At 33.8% G+C, this 16,466-nt stretch overlaps 1 protein-coding gene and 2 long non-coding RNA genes across 3 annotated transcripts; 1 reads left to right on the top strand and 2 right to left on the bottom strand.

The window, feature by feature from the left end:
- Window positions 1–343: 343 nt before the first annotated feature.
- LOC146951535 (uncharacterized) lies at window positions 344–4,011 on the bottom strand. Its single transcript, XR_015025510.1, has 2 exons — window positions 3,785–4,011; window positions 344–593 (listed from the first exon to the last, which is right to left on the bottom strand). It is a non-coding gene; the product is annotated as an uncharacterized LOC146951535 (long non-coding RNA).
- Window positions 4,012–7,411: 3,400 nt separating this feature from the next.
- Window positions 7,412–8,499, top strand: LOC146951534 (uncharacterized). The gene has a single exon (XM_085747507.1). The coding sequence runs from the start codon at window positions 7,594–7,596 to the stop codon at window positions 8,215–8,217; it is 624 nt and encodes a 207-aa protein (XP_085603633.1). The 5' UTR covers window positions 7,412–7,593; the 3' UTR covers window positions 8,218–8,499.
- A 2,638-nt stretch (window positions 8,500–11,137) lies between these two features.
- Window positions 11,138–13,732, bottom strand: LOC146951533 (uncharacterized). Its single transcript, XR_015027932.1, has 2 exons — window positions 13,342–13,732; window positions 11,138–12,025 (listed from the first exon to the last, which is right to left on the bottom strand). It is a non-coding gene; the product is annotated as an uncharacterized LOC146951533 (long non-coding RNA).
- Window positions 13,733–16,466: the final 2,734 nt, after the last annotated feature.

Here is a 16,466-nt window from a genome sequence, read left to right as displayed (position 1 = left end):
TCATGTAAGGCTAAACCTATACATGCATACTCATTTACCTTGGATCCGGAATCGATCCGAATAGCGGTAAACTACATACTTAGTCATTCATTCATGTTCATACTTATTCATAATGGAGAGATTAACTTATCAATCCACGACTTATCATGCGTGCATAATCTTTCTTAATCATATGCGAAGAGAATATACTTCGCGTTTGAACTTACATAGGATTCCTAGCTTAACATTCTAGTTCTCGACTGTAACACCCTACTTCTAATAAGCGGTAAAACGCGCGAATATACAAATATATTCTAGAAATAGATGCTACGTCATCGAAACAAAAACATCATACATGTGTAAATTGTCAAGTCTCATAAACATAGCAGCGGAACATATATATAATCATGTGAATAACATCTCCAAATCTCATGACAATAAATACATCTCTCAGATACAATCAATGTCTCAACTCCAAACTACATAATCAAAACAAAATCTAACATGCAAGTACTATCCTAGATCAAAGCCCTAATCTAGACACTTGCACATAAAAAGAGGAACTCCGCTCCTCGGCAACATCAAGCACACAACCTAAGCACCCTGCACTCCATCTACCCGTCCATACGGAAAGGCAGGTGGTAAACCACTGAGGGTGAACATTACATCATCATAATCCATATAAGATTAAATCAAGAACATTGGAAATGAAAGATATATTCAAGAACAATTCATACAGATATTCACAAATATTAACGACACTCATATCATTCAATATCATCATTCCAAGTTTGTACCAACAAGTGTATCATACACGTACCACAATTTCAATCATGTCAATTAACAATTAACAAATTCAATCATCATGCACAACTCAAATGCATTTCAATCCACCAACAATGTATGCAATGTCACTAGACTCATCTAGATGCATGTGGTACCATATCACCTCAAGGTCGTCACCTTCGATGCAACAAAAACATCGTAATCACCTCAATTGGATATAAAATCCACCACCATCAGTCATGAATGCATGAACATATGACTCGACTACAATGCATATGTTCACACAAACTAATCACCTCAACATCACCAATACTTGTATATATGCAATCAACAACAATTCACCACCACTTAACATATATACAATCACCAACAACATCCATAATTCAAGCAACATATAGTTGTCACATATATACACCACCAATCATCTCCACATAAATCAACATATAGTTGCCACATTTCCACATAATTCCTTACAATCCAAATAAAGGAACAAATACAACATATGATCACAAACATCATATTCATCACTCAACAACGATTCATACATCATCTCATAATCATATTAATCTATTCATATAAGGTTCATAAGCAACTGGCTCTCAAAAATCATTTTGTACCAAGTTCGTCTCCAAAAATCACAACATTTAAAATAATTGAGCATTGAAGTCAAAACCAAGTAAACAAGCTTAATTGCCTATATCATGTATTCTCACAAGTCACATATACGTGCAGTAGAGGTTACATAATCATTTCATCAGCCAAGTATGACGGATTCGTGAAAATCACAAAGTTCGTCTCTCTTTATCATTTTTCCAAATGAATACCGTTTTGAAAGCAAAACAAGTTAAATCAATCACATCATAGTTTAAATATCATTAGGCACCTTAATTGAACTCATAGAACATAAATTTGAAGTTAAGAAACAATCCATGAGGTTTGGGTCGACTTAGAAATAGTTATGCGGATTTTCGTAAAAATTCACTAAGACCTCTTAAGAGTATTTTCCTCATAACTCAAAAACCAAAAATCATTTTCATGTCAAACCAACGGCATTGGAAAGCCAACTCAAATATCTACAACTTTCATGTTTACACCAAAAGCCAAATCAAAACAGAAACAAGGGAAAAAGACACAAGAACGCGAAACAGAAAAAGTTGTCTCTGGGCAATTTCGCTATTAGCGAGATTTTCGCTATCAGCGAAAAAGCTCCAGACAACTTCGCTATTAGCGAGTTCCTGGCGAATTTCTTCTATAGTTTACGGGTTTCACACCATTTTCACCCCAAAACCCAAATTTTGATCATTTTAAAGCCCCAAACTAAATCCCAAAGATGTTTATAGGTCATACATGTTACCAAGCACTCAAACATATATCAAATTTGGAATTATAACATCAAATGCACATAGTTCATCAAATTATCATTACTTCTTCAACCTTCAACAACAACACAAAACCTCTACATCAATTCATCAATCTTGATACCCAAAGCATCAATTCAACAACAACATGTTCCAAATCAGTAACAACAACTAATGAACATGAATTCTTACATCATTCAACAACAACAACTTCATTATTCACCATACTTGCTCAAGAACAAAATATACCAACAATTATGCATTTCAACATATTAATTCTCATACAATCACACAATTATCATGTAATTCATGTTCTCAAACATAACAACAACATTCATGCACGAATTTACAACATTTAGGTTTAATTCATCAATTTCACAAAATGGGTAAAAAGGAAAAAAATTATGAAATTATGAGTGAAGCCTAACCCTCTTACCTCTAGCACCAAGAATCTCTAACCCAATCTTCAATTTAGCTCCTAGATGATGAATTCCTCTTCTAGCTCTAGCCTCCAACCCCTTTCTCTTGTTTTTCCTCTTCAAACCCTTTTCTTCTCTCTATCTCTATCTCTATCAATTGCAAATGTTGGTGAAAACCTATTTTCTCTACTAACAAGAGTATATATAGGTCCTATTTAATTGGGCTTAACTACACCTTAATGGGCCTAACCCATTTCTATTCCAACCCCAAAATGTTACTACTCACTTAACGGTAAAAAGTAATACTAACGGTCACCTACCGGTAAATAAATAAATTACTACAACTCCCTAACACTTAGTAAAATAACAACTCTCACTAAACACCAAACTAACCCTCAACCAAATTACAAAATTACCCCTACTCTCAAAATGACCAAAATGCCCCTAAGTCCAAAATGACTAAAATACCCTTCTAACACCAAATTCTACAATTCCCAAGCAAAAATACACACAGAGGCAAATAATCACATAAGAGCACATATAACACACATAAAATAAATAATAAAATAAATCTAGCGAAAATCGGGTTGTTACATCGACAAACTATGTCGAGGCTCTACATTCATTCCCTTCCTTATTCATCATCATCTACCCGAGTAATTCGGCTAAAACTCTCATGTGCCGTCCTTGCCATACATGCTAAGATTGCCATGATTTTTGATTCAAGGATCATTTGATGTTATGTGCATGGATTTGATGTTGTTTTGGGGTTATCAAGTTGTAAATCGATGAAAGAAAGGCTTCGGATTGCACCACCGGCCCTAAAATGGGCCAACAAGCCAAAAGGAAGTTGGCCAAGTCAGAGAATTTCGCTATTAGCTAACTTTTTCTTGGCAGGTTCTGGAAATTTAGCTATTAGCGAAAATTGAGCTAATAACGACTTTCATCTGGGTAATTTCGCTATTAGCGAAATTATTTCGCTAATAGCGAGTTTCTTCGGGTCTGTGGTGCAAATTTTGCAATTTTGACCCAAAACTCGTCCAATTCGATCCTGCAATGCACCATAAACATCCAGCAACATATAGAGACATTTTTAAACATATTTCATGGCAATTTAACACATAATCAACAAGAATCACTTTGGGGGTAGAAAAGTTCATCAAAACTAAACTAACATAAATCATGTTTTCTTCACACAATTAATCACGTAATCCCAAAGGTGGGTTCTATCTAAAAACTCACATAGCATGATTCTTGTGATTGCTTCAAGTTCCAAGCTTCCCAAGATCAAACCCTATCTCCAAGTTTCCCCAATCATGCTAAAACCTCTTCTTCTTGATGTTTTCTTGTCCATGAAGCTTCTATAATCCATGTTTAATCACCAATTTTCATGTATTAGGAAGCTTTGATGGCTTAGAAAGGGGGAGATGGGGGCGGTTCTAGAGAGAAGGTGGAGAGAAAATCTTCTCTCAAAACCTAGAGAGAGAAGGAACATGAGAAAATGAAATATTTTGAGCCAAACATGCTTTTATACTCCTTGCGTGCAAATACCCAAAATACCCTTGGCCTTAATCGTGTTTAGCTTGACACTGATACATAAGTCCATACTTGACTGATATCGTTGATAAATGTTCCCCGTCATACTCGTCTTCAATGTACATTAGTCCTCTGACACTTTAAACTGGTAAGGTTTCCATTAGCTGAAGAGCGGGATGTTACACGAGCTCTTAGAATTCTCATATGTTGAAAATCAAATACTTCTATTTGATTGTGTTCAATGTGCATAGTAAAACCTTTTTCTAGTAATTGGCCCATGCTCATTAAATTACTCTTCACCCTAGGAACATAAAGCACACTTGTGAAGAGTTCCTTGTATCAATGCTTTGCCATTGATCAACACTCATCTAATCTTGGTTTTTACTGGTTTCTTCAAAATATATAAGCCATTCTTTATGACTTGTCATATGATTTGAACATCTTGTGTCCAAATACCAATCATCAGTGTTACCCAATTCATAATTAGTTGTTGAAATGAGAAGAATATGATTATATCCATAATCATTTTCATTTTCAACCATGCGAGCTTCACCTTTTGTTTTTCCTGATCCTTTAGAAACACTTGCTTTTGCAATCATTTGTAAAATGTCCTTATCTTTGACATTTATAACACTAAATAATTCATGTGCTATCAATTATAACACAGTTAGGGTATGGAATTTAAAAAACGATCAACTCCACTAACTTTTGTTGATAGATATGTCACTTATTTATACACTTGTGCACTTCATATGGATTCGGGCTTACATACACAAACTTGGTCCAATACACATCATGCAACCCATAAATAACTAATTACTTATGTAACAAGTAAGTTAACTAACACGTGTATTAATTCTCTAACTAACACAATTACTTTGATTAATACTTCACCCATAACAGGATTTTCTTCGAGGAATCTATTTAGTCCAGGACCCAATTTTTATACGTATATTATTATAGGAGAATTATATATATGATGATAACTAATTAAGTGCCTCATTTGATAAGAAATTGAACTAACATACTATATAAATGATTATTGTAACCTCTAACTTTATCTTTGCTAAAAGAAACTTCTAAATTAATAATCTTATTAGTAGATTGGGGCACACGAAATTGAAAGTAAGCCTTAAGGTTCGAAGTTCAACCTCAATGTATATTGTAGTATGTGGATAGTGGTGTTTTTTTTTTTTAACAGAAACGTGCAAGTAGTGTAAAAATTGTTCTAACTCATCATAGAAATCATCAGTTTTAAATGTTTAATTTTTTTTAGATGGACTAAATAATAATCTTCATTGAAAACTCACACATATAAATGGATAAATCGAACTTTATATTTTAATCACGATGTTCGGCTTAACAATTTTATTATTATTGTTTTTGTCGTATTGTCCTTGTAAACATATAAATCTTAGAAATAAATTAATTATGGTTATAGTTGTGAGAGTATGGAAAGAAACACGTAGTACTTCATTCAACAACAGTAGTAATGCGTGGCACCGATTACCGCTTAAAAGGAATTGTGGGCCGGCACGTTAATTATTAAGTGAAGATAAATTGTAACGATAATAACTTACAATAAAATATTACTAAAAATAAATAAAATATATACAATAAAATAACCTAGGAATATTTTACAGTCTTGTTCAAAGCCAAAAAATATTTTTTATTCTTAATTTTAAATTCCAGGGTTGTTCAACAAAGCATCCCACAGCATTCTCACATATCATATCTTGACAAACAAACAATGGGTATTACTCGCCCAATGTTTGTGAAATACTGCTTAGGTGTCACACCACAAATCAAATTATAGCTAATTGTTTCTTCATCTATCAAATTTTATATTTTATATTAGTAGTATTTGTTTACTTGCATTTTTTTACCTAAACAAACTTTAGCGTTTATCCTTTCTCAAACAGACAGCGTTAAATAATTACCAATATCTTTCTATGAACATTCAACAATTGTAACCTTTGCTTAAAATTGACTTTTGCCTCAGGAAAAAGATTAGAAACTTTAAAAAATTAATGATTTTTTAATTTGTTACTATTAAGAGTCTCACAAAAAGAGTTTTACATTGAATAAGGTATAATCTAAAATGTATTGACAATTTTCATTTTATTAGTCAGTTTTAAAGGATCATGTCTAACTCATATTTTAAGATGATATCATAACATATCCAAGATCCGTTGAGCCATTTACGATCACATGACCTCTATCGAGCCATTTGAATTATGCTCTAAATGTTTATTCATGATCTTAAACATGATAGGGTGTGGTAAGAGTTCTTACATTTGATGTGATATGACATGAAAATATATTTATAAGTGGAAGCAATTGTCACCTTATTAAATCGTGAAAATGCTATAAACTCCTAAGATAAAACTCTTACCAAATAGTACAACTTTGATCCTACAAAGTTAAACAAATTTATCCCTTATAAGCTAGCGATTTGACATTGTCAAACGTAATTGAAAGAAAAAAGAAACATTCTCTTGATAAATTTATATTAAGGCTAGGCTAGTTTTGTCAAAAGAAGGGTTAAGTTAGTGAGCTAACACCACATTAAAATGCTCAATTATCCTTATTAACGTTCATTGTACAAGTTTCTTTTCGAGACAGTATCCCATAATTTTCCTCTACTCACGTACTATTCTTGCTTCCTAGTTTCACTACAGTTTCTTTATCATTGATCGTGTCAAAAAAACTATTGAACTATACTAGTACTATTTTATTCCTGGCCGTGGCATAATTTACTAATCTAATGTCGACATGTCGGTCTAAAAATAAAAAATAGTTTAAAATGATTTACAAAAACTATGATTCGTCTTGATAATGACATTTTTCATTTTTTAAAAGATAATCTTCCCTTCAATTTCATGTCAGCTCAGCAGATCCACCACGTAACATAAAATAATAACTTCCACTATTCCTTTTTCTGAATTATTTTATAAATACCCACCTTTTACTAGATTTGTGACACCTGATTAATAATATTTAAAATTATACTAAATTCTGTTCAATATTTGATTAATTTATATCACTTTGAAAATAAAAATTGCGATAAATTATATGTGATTATTAACCATAATTTTGACCGTAAATTGAATTAATTTATTTAACTAAGTTAATGTATTTTTGACTAATAAAGTCAATGAAATTTAGTTTAGAAAATATCAATAATAATATTGTTCAAAAAAATATTAATCTTTTTATAAAATATTTTTTTGTTACAATCTTTTTATAAAAGATATCATAAGTAAAAATATAATATTATTATATGAGACAGGTAATACAATTACTGTTTTCCACCTTTGTTCTAGCTCCTTCTATATAAAACCCTACAGATGATTCTTCAATTTGTTACGTAACTGAATTTCGAATATCACGTTTTCTTCTCTAACCGTCTAAACAAACTTGTAAACTTAATAAATCTAAAACTTCTTCACTTTCTCACTTTAAAACCCTAACACACACACTCTCTCTCTCTCTCTCTCTAAAAACCTTCAACAATGACTATGGCTTTTCGTTCCTCAAGATCCGAAACTTCATCGTATTCACACTTCGCTTCTTCATCAGTATCAACTTTCACTCCAAGAGCTTCTCCTGTGATGATGCAATCCTCATCGTACGGTCACCGTCCTACACCACCGTCTCCACCGTCACCTTCTTCCACCGTTAGATTCTCCGTCGAACAACGACCGGAATCTCCATGTCCTAAATCGATGACGGCGGTTTCTTCCACGAGTACGAAGACGGCGAGGAGATGCATGTGTTCTCCTACGACACACGCAGGTTCGTTTCGGTGCGCGTATCATAAACGCTTGGCGGAGCAAGAAAAGCAACGGCAACAGAAACAAGAAAAAGTTCATCAACAACAACAACAGCAAAAGGAAGTTCAACAGCATCAGCAGCAGCAACAACAACGGCAACAAATCGTGGCGTTGTCGAGAAGTAGAACGCTGAATCTTCGAAGATCGGCGATGAAGAATTCGTTGATTCGAATCGGTGTAGAAGGTGAAATTGTGAAGAGAACGTTAACGAATTTGATTCGACCTTCGCCGCAACAACTTCGCCGCCGGGAAGCTTTTCAGGCGAAGCCGAGCCGGCTCTCTGTTATGTCAAAAGCTGCTTAAGGCTCGTAGTGAATATTTTATTTTTTTATTTTATTTTCTTTTGTTCTTTATTTTTCTTCTTTTTTTGGTGTTGTGTGAATGAACTTGAAGAACACGCGCTAGCTATGATTTTATAATTCTTATGCTGTGTTAGCGTAACAGAGGGAAACCTTTTTCTTCTTCTTTTTTAGTTTTGGTAGTGGAAAATAGTCAAATACAATGGGACCGTTTGTATATAGTTTGTTCCTTTTTAGGAATTTTTTGTGAATTTATTGTATATATACAGACTTTTCTTTCATGCAATATAGTTTTTTTTTTTTTTGTTTTCCTTCAAATTTCTTTGTCACGCATGAATTCATAGGGTCCGTTTGGTTCGAGAGTTTTGGAGGGGAGGAGAGGAGATATTTTTAATTTGAAGTGTTTGGTTCAATTTTTAGAAGGGGAAGGGAGGGGAGCAAATTTTATTGCATTGCCAAAATTATGCTTATATTAATTTAAAATCTCAATATTATCTTTTTAACAACATTTATTATTTATTAGGTTATATTATCCATGAAACAACTTTTATTATTATTAGGCTAGGTTATATCTTGTAACAACTTTTATTCCATATTATTATTAACAATTTTTTCTATCCTCGTGAGCTTAACTCAGTTGGTATGGACAATGCATAAAAATATGCAAGGTCCGGGGTTCGAACCCCGACCACCACCAAAAAACAATTGTTTCTTGTAACAACTTTTATTCTATATTATTGATGTTTATTCTATATTATTGATGAAGTATTTTTGCATCAAACAAGATAAGTATTTGTGTATCGTCTCCACAGGGATTAGTGCGATATCAAGGACAGTTTAACATCAAATATCATTCCAAGTATTAAGAGTACTTGTTTGTTTTAATTGTAACTAGCTAAACTAAATTGCAAAAGTAAAAGTTGAGATAAATAAGACGTGAAACTTGTTAGGACTAGAGTTCCTTAACCAAGCGTCACACATAACCTAATGATCAATACGGATTCTAGCTTTATAACCAATATTATCACAATCATTTCTACAATATCCTTCGTGTCCAAAACGATATCATTATTTCGAAGGTATCGTTTAAACATTCGTATCCTTCGTGAACAAAATATACCAACAATTATGCATTTCAACATATTAATTCTCATACAATCACACAATTATCATGTAATTCATGTTCTCAAACATAACAACATTCATGCACGAATTTACAACATTTAGGTTTAATTCATCAATTTCACAAAATGGGTAAAAAGGAAAAAAATTATGAAATTATGAGTGAAGCCTAACCCTCTTACCTCTAGCACCAAGAATCTCTAACCCAATCTTCAATTTAGCTCCTAGATGATGAATTCCTCTTCTAGCTCTAGCCTCCAACCCCTTTCTCTTGTTCTTCCTCTTCAAACCCTTTTCTTCTCTCTATCTCTATCAATTGCAAATGTTGGTGAAAACCTATTTTCTCTACTAACAAGAGTATATATAGGTCCTATTTAATTGGGCTTAACTACACCTTAATGAATGCACGGGCAAGTCTAAGCTTCCAACTAATCTAAAATTCTACTAAAAATATGAAATGAGTCCTAAGTTCAAAGTTCATGTCAAATATTTCAAGACAATAATACAATTATTTACGAACCACACCTAACACACTTCTTTGAAAGTAGATAAACAATTGAAATCAATGAATGAGGGTTATGAACACACATCCTGCAATCAAGTTAACATTCCAATCAAGTTATATGTCCATTCAACTATCATTTCAAAAGGCATAAAAACATGGATCAAAAGGTCTTTGAGGGTTATAACTTGGCTTGGCTACAAAAAGAAATGTCATATGTGGGGCAATTGAAATCAAAAAGCCTATCAAAGAGGAACATTCCTTGTATCAACCATTAAAATCCACAACCTTCCCTACCAATCATTACAAACCCTTGGTGTTCACACATGAAACACTTTGATCTCGACAACTTATTCTATTTTTGGATTTTTCTTTCTTTTTCTCTTTTTCTCTTTTTCTTTTTTTTTTCTTTTCATGTACACATTGTTTTCTTTTCTTTTTCTTTTTGTATTTACAACACCAAGTTGTCTTGATCAAGAATAAATTACACCATTGTACTTGACAAAAGATTTACATCTACCTTCTCTCCCCAACTTGAATCAACAAATACCCTGTTTGAATGTTCCTCTACTCTAAGGCAAAAGGGACAATTAAACAATGAAATTTTAGGGTTCAACAATTAAAAACATATCAGAGTCCTAAAATGCGTCAAAAATGAATTGGATCTTGAAAAATTTAAGGGCAAATTCATCAAGCATTGTGCTTATGAATTGACAGTTCATAATTGATGACTTCGATTCATTTGGCTCAAGTGGGTTAGCAAATACTCGCTCTTCTCACAAGGTAGGCTATTTGTGGTCAAGTATGTTTCACTCAATAACAAAAAATTTGCCTTGATCATTTCCATGCCTTCACACAATTTAAAACAATTATTGGATTTAACATAACACAACCGAGTTAAACAATGAATGCCGGTCTCCTTGCATATAGTACCACACATTTGAGGTTTCCTCACTTTTGGCTAGAACTAAGTGGTTCACAAACAAATAAATTATCGCGGAGAACTAAATGCAATGAAATTTGTACAAAGTACTCGTTCCATATTCGAGTAAAAACCTAGAAAAAACTGGAAACTTGTACCTTGGCTTTGCGCTTTAATCACAACTATGAATCATTATCAATCATCCGAGATTTGAAAATTAAGCAAGAGTGATACAAAAGAAGCTTCCACAACTTTTAAATTAAAACCAAATGAAGTACTTATTTAAACCAAAAGTGCTAACACATAACCAAAATACTAATTAAACAATACTAATTAAAATACGAACATCACGATATTAATTAAAAACAATTGTCACCATACAACAATCTCCAAAATGATTAAACAAAGTACTGAATAAGAAACAAAGTACGAGTCCATGTGCTAAAAGAAAACAAACAACCGAAACAAAATAAAATTCACAAAGTAGCATAAGAGAAAGCAAATAAAAGATAAATGAGAAGGTAAGAATTGACTGAAAGCTTGATAATATATCAATAAAAAGAATAAGCTTTCAAGTCTTTTCTTCCTTCTCAACCCTGCATGTCATCATCTGATCCCTGGTGAGATGAAGTGGCACTATGGACTTGAATTGGATCATCCTGCTCCATGCCTTCTTCATTACCATCACCACCAACATCTTCAGCTGCGCCTTCAAAGAATTCACCCTCTCCAAATGGACCTGGCATGCCCTCAGGCCAATTAACATAACTCTGAAAAGCGGGAGGGGTCATAAACTGATCCATGATCTCCTGAGGGTACGCGGACTGCTGCTGCATCAAATATTGTGACTGCTGGAAGTACATATTTGCACGGTTGGTGTGACACCCTAAATCCCAATTAATAATTATTGCTATTATTTAATTAAAAATAGAGTTTGATTCGCAGCGGAAAGTGTCAAATAAAAACTTCTCTAATGATATAGGAATTCTTCCACAAAATTTAGGATATCACATTGACTCATAACAAACATAATTCATATTTCACTTCATTAAAAATTATAGTAATAACAACATCGAATCTTTTTCTTTTGAAAATATTTCATTTTACATCATAGACAATGGTTTTCTTGCACAAAATTAAATAAGTAAGCATATCCCTCTTCCCGTGTCACTATCAGAGCGATGCTTTTCCCCAAAATAACCGACGACACAAGACAAGTCCTCACGAAAGGCATGCACTTGACTCCAAGACTCATAACCTATATAACTACGATTTCGCAACCGCAGGGCCAAGCCAGCAAACACAAACAACGAAGGGGTGAGTTCCGAGAACATGTAATAGTATAAAAAAAATGAGAAGAACATGTAAGCAATTAAGTTAAAGTCGTTTCACATCACAACCTTGAAGAATATACTATATCATCTCAATCTATATTAGTAGAAAATATCATTACAACTTAAGAACCAAAAAAAACTTCACAACACACAATGTCACAATTCAATTCCAACTAGTCACAATACATGTAGTCACCAATAACCATCTTCATAAGAACATCAACAAATAATCACCTTCATCGTCTCACACAATTACATTAATAGACATCACAAAGTAATTCGTTAAAACATCACAACTTAACAACTTGACTCGACAACACGACTCAACTTGACAATGCACTCTTAACAACTTTACAACTTAAATCATCGTGAAACTTCTTGATATGCAAATGCATGTGGTACCATTCAACAACATATATGAGCGTAATTAGGCTCTTCAACAAGTGAGCATAAAGCTGCCGGGCTTAAAGCCCCCAACGTATTTGAGCATAAAGCTGCCGGGCCTAAAGCCCCCAACATAGTTTGAGCATAAAGCTGCCGGACCTAAAACCCCAATCTTTAATGAGTATGCAATGGACCCAATCTTCCTACAACTTAGATAACAACGTGAACATCTTATACAATTCCATAATCATGGACAACTTCTTAATTCTTGCAACTTAGACCGACTCATGCAACTTCAAACTTTTAAATGATCAACAACATTAAACAGCACATATTAATTCATAGCATATCAACATCATAATATAACAGTATCAAATGATAATCAATCAACATTTAAGAATATCAAAAAGACATTTAGCAAAATACATATCATTCACACATGACCATTTAGAAGCACATCATTGAATATCACATCTTTAAATCACACATAATCATATTCCAATAGTTATCATATACATGTGGTATACCAATAATTACATTCAAATACATAACATCACATCTATATCAATCATTAAATAAGTCATCAATCCAAATAGTTGCAGCAAATCAAGCATAAGCACCCACAAATTTATCCATGACTTCAAATACCACATATTTACATAATTTAAATCAAGCAACACCTTAATAATGTTTCTAATTATTCTTTTAACCTCCCACATCTAAATTTGCACATTAATTAATTATTCTCTCAAAGGGCTACAACCGTCACGGTGAGTCCCGAATGAACTTTGGGAAATACGGCTTTCCCGTTCATCCCAATTAATTTACACTCATGATCTCGAACTCTTCTCTCTCACCCCATACCTTAATTGAAGATTCAGCGAAAGAAATTGAATAGCTCAATTAGCATGCCTCATCTGCAGCGACTGTCGTATCTCTATCAAACCGTGTTCCAATTTTCTTCACTTAATCTCCCTTCCACTCTTGATTAAAGTGACAAATTGTTTTGGATTGTGCTGTGAGTTCTCTCATCTCAGGTACGGCTGACTAAGCGATTCAGTATTAGGTTTTTGTGCTACCCTTCTTAACCTAATGGGATAAGAGTATATATACTAGCTATTGGGCTATATTGCGGCGCTACCGGTTGAAAGGAAAATTAGGTTTTATATACAAGGATCTTCTATGTCTATATATAATATGAAGGACCATTGGTTTGGGTGAAGCGTGACAACCACTTCACCCCTTTGGCTCTCGTTTTTTTTTATTTTTTATTTTATTTCTTCTTTTCCTCTTTCCATTTTAATTGACATTCATATATTAAAATAATATCATAATAATATAATAACTTTCATAAGCTATTGAAGCAAGCACATAAAGAGAATTTGATATGATTTTATAATCTACCATAAATATGGTCACAGGCTACTAGCCTAGATAGATGCTATAATAACTAATTCTATTTTACTCACTCATAACTAATATCATCCTAAAAATAATCATAGTAAACTACTATCATTTTTCTATAATAATTAGAATAATAAATCAATAAATAAAATATTTTAAATAGCATTACTATCATTAAACTTCAGTAAATTACTATGCAAACACTAAAAGCAAACAAGTAGAAAATAATAACATCATATCAAAGATGAGTCAGGATCCATTGACACCAGGTGTAAGTCAAAAGACTTACACCAAATCTCAACCGTTTAATTTAGTTAATCGTGCAGTTTAAAGTATATCACCATAATAAATTAAAAGAACATGTTGCACTGGATCTCCTTTCTTCTTTCCTCGGCTTTTCCTTATGCCACCGTACAACGTCGGAAAGAAATAATCTACTACTGCTTCTAAAATATGTTACGGTTACAACCTAGGAAATAAATAATTGTAAATTATGATTTTGATAGATAGTCAAGAAATTTGTACAACCTTGGATCCCTCCTCTCGATTCTTTTAGGGTTATCACCTACCTAAATCCCAAAGAACAATAAACTGGCCATTTGGAATTGTAGAAAGCAAAATTGAGGAATGGTTGATTATTGGTGTTTTATATTATTAGGAAATTTGTGATGTCGATCATCTCCACGTAATTGCAAGGCTATTTCATGGAATTATGGTAGCTCTAACACAGGCGGTGCCACACATGAAATTTTTGAAACAGATCCAGTGCAACGTGTTCTTTTAATTTATTGTGGTGATATAATTTAAACCGCACGATTAACTAAATTAAACGATTGAGATTTGGTGTAAGTCTTTTAACTTACACCTGGTGTCAATGGATCCTGACTCATCAAAGATATACATTATAATGATAATTAATCACAATATTATTCATTTTTAAGAATAAGAATTTTGGGGTGTTACAGTTGGTGGCTTCCAGCATTTTCCAAGTGTGCATGTTACTCTGATGTTGCCACTGAGCGTAGCATGCAAAGTCAAAATCAGCAGTGGGTTGTGAGGGAGGTGCCCGAGAAGATGAAGCTTTCTTGCTTTTACCTTTACCCTTATCTTTGTCACTCCAAATCCAGCGGGTAATGAAAGCGTCATCAATGGGGTTTTTGATGACTTCATGAACAGAAGAGGGCATCCGCATATTGGTGTCTTTGATCAATCCCATGATTAATCCGGGAAAGGAGAGGCGAGTTTTTGGTTCACTGTGACCTTGAAGTGCAACCAACTTCAGCTCCCAAGCAATTGTTCGGGCAATGTCTACCTTAATCCCCTTGAGAATGTAGTAAATAAGGGGGCATACATCAACAGTGCAATCAACCATATGGCTGTTGGGCTTGACATTGTGGAGGATGAACCTCATGATGAGTTGGGCCGGTTTTGTCATGAGTTTGTATTGGGCCCTATGTTCTCTCCCCGCATCACTTAGGTCATAGTTTTCCCCCTCTAACATAATGAACCTCTTAATCTCTTCATGGATGTCCTCAAGGAGAAAGTGACCTAAGTTCTGTTTATTATGAAAGTCATCTATCCCATCCTCAGCCTCAACATCCAGATCGAAAGGGTTTCCTAAGAATTTGTTGATAGCCTCTCGATCGAACCAGATTGTCCGACCTCTCACAAAAGTTTCAAAGGTGAGTGGGTCGGTTTGTGGGTTTTCTGGAAGGGCGTTAGCATAGAATTCACGCACTAACTCATCATTGATGTTGGTTATAGGGTTGAGAAGTCGGGTCCACCCTTGTGCAAGGAAAAGTTCAAGAATGTGCCTATATGGTCCTTGGGGGACTAATTTGAAATACCCTCTCAGCCCATGTGGACTTTTTGAGCAACACATTATACCTGTTCTGATGGTACCTAGACCTAAACCTCTCCCTATCAAATGATTGGTTTCTTGGTGGGGGTTCGGGTGCGGATGATTTGCCTTGCTTTCGTTTACCGGTGTTAACTCTCTTTGGTGCTATACCTGCAAAACTACCAGGAGATACCACATACAAAATGATATAACAGTTATACAACAGTATGGAACAATTCAGAATAATTGCAGGCTTAAACAGTTTGGTTCAGAGAAAATGTTGCAGGTTCTGTTTCAGCTCGCAGTGGCGAGCATTTTCACTCGCAGTTGCGAGTTATGAAGAACACTCGCAGTTGCGAGTCAATTCACTCGCAGTTGCGAGTTACCCAGAAAATTTCAAAAACGACCCTTTTTCAAAATTCCACAGTTTTAAGACTTAAGCATGCTTTTCGATTCTAAATAGACACAGAGATGAATCTAAATCACAACTTGTTCCATGTTTTACTGAAAACCCATTTAATTTTTCAATTTGATAAGATTAGGGTTGTTAAAAACGCTGTTGTTCTGAAACTAACAAAGATTTAGTGATTCAGAATCATCTCAAGTCTCAACTAATTCGAAATTTTTGAAACAAATCACAGAAAGTAGTCCTCTACCCTAAGGTTTTGCGTTCATTCATATATCATGTACAAAGAAAACTTAAGAACAGAGAGTAAAATGAGATGCAAACCTGAATGAATTGAAA

This window comes from Medicago sativa, chromosome 2, assembly GCF_051527215.1.
Source record: "Medicago sativa cultivar Bolivia chromosome 2, Bolivia_mono, whole genome shotgun sequence".
Lineage (NCBI taxonomy): Eukaryota > Viridiplantae > Streptophyta > Magnoliopsida > Fabales > Fabaceae > Medicago > Medicago sativa.
Note: the sequence above shows the minus strand (reverse complement) of the source record. Positions and strands in the feature narration are given on the sequence as shown.

What these genes read in the sequence shown, in the direction of transcription:
- LOC146951534 (XM_085747507.1), top strand. Translation starts at nt 7,594, where the DNA reads ATGACTATGGCTTTTCGTTCCTCAAGATCCGAAACTTCATCGTATTCA.